Here is an 8290-nt window from a genome sequence, read left to right as displayed (position 1 = left end):
AAATAAATATATATATATATATATATATATATATATATATTATATATATATATATATATGTATATATCTGCACTTATTATTGTTACCCTAAATACAGTTATTATTATAATTGTTATCAAGGCCAGACGTTATACCTTACTACTTTAAAGCCCTCTTTCTTTATTTTCGTGACCTGTTAGCGAGCTTTGTGTTTTGCTGGTATCAATAGATGTCGGCTCGGGCGATACCTCCACAGTTTTAAAACTATCACTGATTAAATTTGTGAAACATTTCATATCTCTGAATATGCGTTGCAGATATCCATTTTCACGATTTATTTGCAAATAACGCTTCATTACTCGACTTTCCAATGCATCGATCTTTAATTATAAGCCAATTTTACCTTTCAGCAAGCTTAAAACAATTTTTAGAAATTTTAATAGAAAAGAAAGACCAAAGGAAATTTCCATCAGCTAAACAACTGCTATTAATCTGGAAATTTGAATAATAAGACCTAATAGCAAAGTCAGAAATATCGTACCTCTCGAAGCTCCGTTTCATTGCGTGCAATCCAGTTTAACAAACTATGTCTTAGCTGTTTCGCATACCATTGTTGATTATCCTGAAATTTGGAATGCAGGTCTTATATTAATCCCATAAACAAATTACATATTCCGGTAGAGGATAACTATAGCAATATGTTATTTTTATCGACACATTACATAAGCTATTGCGGTCCTCTTACGGAACTACACAATTTTTTTTTAAAAAAGAAAGAAACTAAGATTCCGTTAGAAATTCACCATTTATTTTTACATCCTATTATCAAAACATTACTAAAAATTAACAAGTAGTACTTTGTTCACGATAATCTGTAACTTGTTTTCATCGCCAACCAAGGATTCAACATAATCGATTAGATCATCCAGTAAGTATTGCTCGTGACTAATTCGAGCGGCTGTCAATGAATCCTCTGGGATCTGCTGATATTTTAAGTTTTATTTTAATAAAAATTGTTCAGACAACTCAAACATTTAGTGTTATTTTATCTTCCAACCAATGAGTACTCAATGAGCTGAGATCAACCATTTACCCACATTAATTCGATCACTCTCAGATTAAAAAAGTTTAGAGAAAAACTGAAGAGGAGGCCGGGACACCGAAGGAACAAAATCATCGATTAAGAAATCCCCAGTATGCTTGAAAGAAGTTCATCAAAAGTTCTTCCTTTAGAAAGTACAATAACAATAAGTCCCGTTTCTGTAAAGGAGCAATGATCAGAAAAATTTTGCACAAAATTTCATCGTTTTTGCATGAAAAACATAATGTAACAAATTGTTACGTCTAACAGTTCGTTTGTTCCATTTCTACAAGTGGATAATTCTCTCTCCGATTTTTTTATACGAGCTGTAATGAGAAATTTGGAATTGTTACTTTACTAATGTATTAGCAATGTTAATTAACTTTACCTAAATTTTTCATACCAATTATTCCTCTCCTCCCAGCCCAACTTATAAAGTAGAGAAATCAAGAGAATTCCTATTGAGATTTGACCCTGAGAATTTCAACATTTGACCTGAAATTTGTTTCAAAATAGAGTCGCGTGTTGTATCTTCTGGAAAAATTTCATGTGATGTCGATGGCCTAAGCCTGCCACCCAAATTGAAATGCACCCGGGCATGGCGTCGTCCCAACATCCGAGCTCGACCTCGTACGTTTTGCATTTTTCAGTTCTAAGACATAAATTGATAATTTGACAGAGCATTACTGGTAATCTTAAAAGTCGTAATAAGCAATGCTCAGTAATTTCAGAATTTTGACTTAACTCGAATAACACCAGTCAATGCTGCAGCCATAAATCTCACCAGTGTGGCCGTCTATTGTGAATCATAACATTCAAAATAAAATCATCGCTAAACTTTTACTGTTAAAAGCAATTTTAAGCGAGTGTACGCCATAATAGACTTTGTATATTTGTCATCTTCCGATACTTATCTTCATCCTTCTAATCTTCTGATTTTCTCGCCCATCAATGTGATTTGCTGTAAACTAAAGGTGAAAAGAGAAAGAGGACATACAGTTTACTCAAATGACCTCGTCCTCTTACACTACTGATCACTTATCTTTGAACGGTCTAGTGCAAATTGGTAAAGAGGATAGAAGATTTTCATGCTATTACCGCATTTCCATGAGTTACATATAGACTGCTCGTGAGTGGACATTGTAGGGGTGGGAGAGTGGTTATTACTTTTACTGGTTAAAATCCTTCGTGTACTGCTTCTGTGAGTGCAGCAATTTCGGCAGTGCTAGTTACAACGAGTTTTTACTAGAACACTAAAGGATGAAACGTGTGGAAGAAAGACTAGCTGAATACCGAAAGAAAGAAAGTGCTCTGGTAACAGTAAGGTTATCATTAGGTTTTTTTATCAATAACCGGGTTCTTTTTGTTTTATCATTTTAAGGGGTTAAGACCGATTTAATTGAGGATAAATGGTTCTTCTGTAATGAAAATAAGTCGAAAAGTAACTATGGTATTTGTTAATTTTTGTTAGTTATCATCAAGTCTTCAAAATCGTTTTGATATACAGTAACAAAAATTACAGTTCCCTAAATAGAGATAAGTAGCATAGTTTTCGTAACGGAACAATCAATTTAAAAGTCGATCTAAATACGTTTCAAGAATTGAGAAGTTCCCTTGCAATTTTTTTCTTTTGGAAGAAATTATGAAAGCTTTAATTCAAATTGAAAAACTTTCTAGATTCCAAATCGTGGCACGATTTATGAAAGGCAGATCAGGAGTAGTGGGAACGTAGCCATGCAGTCCATTACCAGCAACAAATTTATAAAAATTCTCCTAAAACCGATCCAGCTGTGGTCATACTTCTACTATCAATGGCCACGTTTATGCATAGTTGTTGCAACATTGTCATGGCTTATAGCTCAGTGGTATTTCACTTACATTGAATTTGGTCTTGTATTTTTTGTTTCTTCATTGTTTGTCTTTTTGTTTATCAACTTAGGAAAACGAAAGTCAAATGAGTTGAGCGCTTATTCTGTATTTAATCCTCAGTGCGAACGATTGCCTGGCACATTGACAGCTGCACATTTTGAAACAGATTTATTGAAGAGAAAAGTGTTGCATTAATAGATTCTCTTAGAAGAAGAAGTATTCCTGAAACCTTAGATTTTGGACCATGGAGATGTTTAAGAGTGTAAGCGGTACTGACTGGAATGCGCATCCACAATAAATTTTTTTTAGTACACCAACCTATAATTTTCTTTTATCATTTTCATTTTTTCCGATACTTAACGAAGTTGTACAGAAGTATGTGCTCCCTACTTTTCCAGTCATTTCTTTTGCTCTTTATTACTGTATTACTAAGCTGATTGTATTGATTCTGTCCTTCCGTTATATACAAATTCAGCGTTTTAATGCAAGTTAATATCTGAGGATTTTATTCGGAAAAAAATTTGTGAAAGGGATCGAAATGAAATGGATTTCTGTTTCAAAAAACTCTGTTTTTGATTCAGGTGGAAAGCAGCGCAACTCATTAAAACGTATAGCAGGAACGTAATAACTGATTATTTTTCTTATTCTAAAAGTCTGCTGTATTTACCACTTCACCGAAACAGGCCTGGAGATTGTTGTGGTTTGCTCGATTGTATATGTTTTAACAATATAAGTCTTACGTTTTAATTTCACATTTTGGCTCTCAATTGTATTAGATAAAACATATTTTGATATTAAGTGTTCTCGAACAGTTTGTTTGCTGTCTTATCCAACCTTGTCATTTAACTCTTAAATATAAAAACAGTTATTGGAATTGCTGATATCAAACGCATTGAGCGGTGACTATAGTTTCTATATTTTAGGGCTAGTTTTGATATTTCCAAATTGAGGAACGGTGTATCTTAAATATTGTAATCATTGCAAGCCAGTTGGGTCAGCTTTCGTCTCCTAAATTTATTGATGCAGTTTGTACTGTATTTCATTTTATTCACGGCTTCATGGAGTTATTAGGACAAACGGTATTGTTAATTATATTTTGCAGAAACGCTCGACATACGCATTCTTGAAAATAATTGCAGTCGCTGACACATAGGAATCATTGTTATATGAATTTCTCAAGACTTCATGGTATTGTAGCCATTGGTCAAAATGATGGAGCAGTCAAATTCATTATTGTTAAATGAAGAAGCACTGAAACTTTGTACGGATTCCAGAAAACCTGTTTTTGTATACGAGTGGTTACGATATCTTGATCGCATATTACCCGCTGCTCAAAAGGTCTGCATCATCTAAATATATGTGTATTCTTTCCATCCACTAGTTTCTTTTTAAAAATCAGTTCACATAAATATTTCTTTATTAAACTTTCAGTATTTTAGAGAATATTCACAGTTTAGTTGTTGGTGTAATTTCAGGCTGACATAAAATCTGTACAGAAGAAGCTGATTGAACAGCTGACATCACGCATTTTAGCTGCACCAGGACCACCTACCAGGGAACTGTTGGCAAAATGTATTGCACAGGTATTCATTCTATTTCTGTTAGAAAATTAATAATGTCTTCAGAGTTCGTGCTTTAAATTTATATGTTTTTTAATATTTGTATATTTATATATTACGATGCTTAAGGTTACTCTTTCAGGTGTACTCAGTTGGGGACACGTATAGCCTTTTTGAAACAATAAACACCTGCAACGATATTCTAAAAGGACGAGATGATTCGCCAACGCACCTCCCAGTCAAACTGTTAGTTTTTGATTTATATTGCTGCTGAGGCTAAAAGAATTGTTTCAAATCTTTATCTAGTAATTTTTCGCAACTGCATAATATTAGACCTGAAAATTTCAAATACATCAAGACGTCGTTGGTCAGTAAAAATAAATATCACTTTTTAGGGCCGCTTTGCGATGCTTGGGAGCTATGTATGAAACACTGGGTAGATTGGTAGGTCGGAGTTATGAAGAATCTTTCCACCATATGGCGAGATGGTTGAAAAATGCAGAGGTTAATAGTTAATATGTTAATAGTTAGTGGTTGTACCGCTAAGGAGTGGTATGGCCAACTGGGTTAGTTCTCATCCGGTCGTTAGTGAAAAGTTCGACATCCACTCGAAATGGAATGTTTCGTCGTGGTTTACGCGCATAACCTGTGAGGAAAAACACGACGGTCTTCCGAAAGATATTTGAGGAAACCTATCTATATTCTGAGGTTATGTACGGCGTTCGTAGATTAACATTTATAATCGTAATGAATGCCTTAGAGTGGGAGGGGGGGGGGGGCGGGGATATGTTCGTTCTTGCAGTTATGTCCTGCTAACCAGGACAGAGTTTTGCTATTTGAGTTTTGCAAGAGAAGCATGGTAAGAAAAAGAATTTCAAGATTTTGAAAGATGGAGCTTTTAGTCTCAAGGGCGCACCGAATTACTGTATACATTTGCTAAACTGGTCAAAGGCTTGGGTGTTGGTGCATCTTCTATTCACAAGGATTTGTATAAAATTCTTAAAACACACATGTCAGATCGAGTCGTAATGGTTAGGACGGCTGCAATTAATGTTAGCTTTATGTTTTTATATCTGTTATGTATATAGATTTTAGTTCTACTTCGTAACTATTATGTCTATCTAAATATATTAGCATTTAATGAATGGTCTTAAATTCAGCTTTATAGCTTTATATTTTTTAGTCTTAAATTCAGCTTTATATTTTTGATCAAAAGAAAAAATATGTAATTTTATTTCTTGTCTTGGTCTAGTTTATTTCCAAATACGGATACACCAGTTTTTGTACTGAATTTCAAAGTTCACTGTTCAGCTATTTCTGTTAGGATAGACTTCTTAATTTTAGTGTCTTACTCTATTAATCCCGGTGTATCCATTTTTATACACTAACGAAGTGGAAAGTATTGGTACATTGTGTTTCAAAGCTCTTGAATCGAGTAATTATGAAGTACGTCATGCAGTGGCACAACTGTTCGGTGCATTACTATGTACTGCTATGAATCCTCCAAGACGGTATATGTCTGGTAAATTGTTTATTCTCCCTCTGTAGATGTAGATTTATCTTTTGGCTTTTTTGGGATTTTACTCATATCGTAGTAGTATAGAAGACCTGTTTGCTACTTGCACTGCTGCAGTTAGCTGCTGGACGTCTCAATGAATTATAACTATACGGAAATTGTATAATGCAATATTTGAAAATTAACAATTTTGCTCTGAGATACTAGGTATTGGTAAAACCTTTTCTGTAAGAATTTGAAAGGACAGTATTGATGAGTTGTGAAAAAAAGTATATATAAAAATGAGAATGAAAATTGCAGAATATATTGCTTCAGTCTTATTTATTTAAACTTATATTTTTTTCCGTAAGTCATTTACAATTACAGGCAATAGAAATCAGCAAAATGCTTCTTCCTTGAAGGTAGTAACAATTGAGGATTGTTTCGGTATTTTGTCGCACGGATTTTTGAGAGGTGGGATTGGCGGCTTTTTAAAAACTGGCACCGTTGCAGTTGCTGGTGGACAGAAAGAAATACGAATTGGAGTTGCACTTGTATGTTGATGTAATTCTTCCAGGAAGAGAAATCTGAAGTTTCGAGTTTGGAATTTTAATTTACTTTTTTTAATCTACTAGAATTCTCGGGATTTTAGGCTTACGTTGCGTTATTGAGAGAGCTTGGTCCATTATGGCTGGAAAAAAATCTTATATTTATTATCAAACATTTAATGGATGTTATTGCAAAATGTGGGCCGTTAGCCTATACGAAGTGAGTCTTTATTAACTATTTGATGATTAAAGTAATTACATGTAATTATATAGTTATTAAAAAGGTTATACAGTTCTCTTCAACTTCTTATGCTGCTATCAAAAATCTTTTAGTCTTCAGAATTCGAAAAAATAACGGATAGGCTTTAAACATAATTTGATTTTCCTTTTTGTTTCATAATTTGATTTCTTTTCTTTTGTTTTTGTTTTCAGTAATCCTATCCAAGCTGCTGAAGTGGTCTATATGCGGCGATGTATTGGTTATATATTGCGGAGTACTGTTGGTACAATTCTGAGTGAGCAAGCACAAATTGCCGTTTGCAAACAGCTGGGCACAATTTTAGCCGATTGTATTAATTCTTTTGGTTAGTAGGTGCTTTAACTTTGGTTTCAATCAGATTTAAGATATTTTAGGAAGCATTTAAATCTGAATTTCATTGTCAAATATCATTTAAATTTTCCTAAAACTGGAAAATTGCGAAACACATTCTGAGTTAACAGTTGCTTCTGGTAGTAACTAGTGACAGTGAAGTTTCGACTACTGATAATAATCTCTGAAATTAAGAAAACCACACTTTTATTTTGTTGTTGGACGTACTCACACTGTATCGTAAATATGAAGATCCTGCAGAAACTGTGTTCAAGATATCAACTAGGGTGAGGTGCAAAGTTCCGCCCGTCAAACTACTTGATTCGAGCTACTTTATCAATTTTTCTGCGAAGAAATTAATTCCATAAACTGGTTTTATTTGAAATTATCAGCCGATTACAATCTGGATCCTGGAAATGAAAAAATGCTTGGGCCTGAAACATATGCCAGTGCACAGACAGCGATCATCATTTTATTGGAGATTTCATGTTTGGTTCGACAAATTGGTACTGCGGTGACACCTCTTTTCACTGAAGCATCAGGTATGTGTTTTTCTTTTATTATAATTTGACAAACATTTGAGACTGAAAATATTACTTGTAGAAAAGATAGATTTTTTTTATTTTGGGCTATCTAGTACTTCATGCATTTAATAATACTGTTGCTTATAAAAGTTATTAATATTGATAACAAGTGGTTTTATGTAATCAAATGTTCGAATTTCAGAAATTCTGTAGTTAGGATTTTTAATTATAGGTATAATGGAACCTGTATTCGCTTGCCTTCTGCATCCAGTCCAAGCTGCTCGAATAGCTGCTTCATGGTGTTTGCGATGTGTAACTATTAGCGTCCCATCACAGCTAACTCCTCTAATTGATCGTTGTGTCAACAGGTACACATTACAGCACCAAACATTTAAATCCAAAATGATCTTCTGAAAAATTTTGGATCTTTGTCAACTTCTTTTTATAGATTGGAGCATATGAAGAGCTGTGGTGATGCGATAAGCGGCTATTCATTTGCGTTAAGTGCTCTTCTTGTAGGTTCTATACAATGTAAGCTCGGTATCCCGCATGCTAAATCGAGGTTATGTTTTTCAATTCAGAAAGTGAAAAACCTCAAAAGATTAAAATCTACAAAGAAAAAATCAAATAAATATAATGTAGGTAT

General features: G+C 33.8%; 3 protein-coding genes across 3 annotated transcripts; 2 read left to right on the top strand and 1 right to left on the bottom strand.

Moving 5' to 3' along the window:
• Window positions 1–143: 143 nt before the first annotated feature.
• LOAG_10589 (hypothetical protein) lies at window positions 144–1703 on the bottom strand (the record flags this gene model as incomplete). The annotated part of the gene is made up of 4 exons (XM_003146113.1): window positions 144–359; window positions 521–601; window positions 837–952; window positions 1556–1703. 4 exons carry the CDS (start codon window positions 1701–1703, stop codon window positions 144–146), a joined length of 561 nt encoding a protein of 186 aa, XP_003146161.1.
• Window positions 1704–2177: 474 nt separating this feature from the next.
• Window positions 2178–3303, top strand: LOAG_10588 (hypothetical protein). The gene is made up of 2 exons (XM_020448194.1): window positions 2178–2385; window positions 2738–3303. The coding sequence occupies exon 2, from the start codon at window positions 2795–2797 to the stop codon at window positions 3122–3124; it is 330 nt and encodes a 109-aa protein (XP_020301640.1). The 5' UTR covers window positions 2178–2385; window positions 2738–2794; the 3' UTR covers window positions 3125–3303.
• Window positions 3304–4138: 835 nt separating this feature from the next.
• LOAG_10587 (hypothetical protein) lies at window positions 4139–8282 on the top strand (the record flags this gene model as incomplete). Its single annotated transcript, XM_003146111.1, has 12 exons — window positions 4139–4267; window positions 4405–4512; window positions 4631–4734; window positions 4884–4992; window positions 5391–5540; window positions 5833–6010; window positions 6371–6537; window positions 6636–6751; window positions 6964–7115; window positions 7513–7662; window positions 7877–8012; window positions 8093–8282. Coding segments are annotated over 12 exons (1689 nt in total), but the record flags the coding sequence as incomplete, so codon positions are not given.
• Between the last annotated feature and the right edge of the window lie 8 nt (window positions 8283–8290).

Source organism: Loa loa (assembly GCF_000183805.2).
Source record: "Loa loa unplaced genomic scaffold supercont3.17, whole genome shotgun sequence".
NCBI lineage: Eukaryota > Metazoa > Nematoda > Chromadorea > Rhabditida > Onchocercidae > Loa > Loa loa.
The sequence above is the reverse complement of the archived record's forward strand: the minus strand, read 5'-3'. Positions and strand labels throughout refer to the sequence as shown.

Bases quoted from the DNA above. Each gene is read 5' to 3' on its own strand.
- LOAG_10588 (XM_020448194.1), top strand. From the start codon at position 2,795: ATGCAGTCCATTACCAGCAACAAATTTATAAAAATTCTCCTAAAACCG.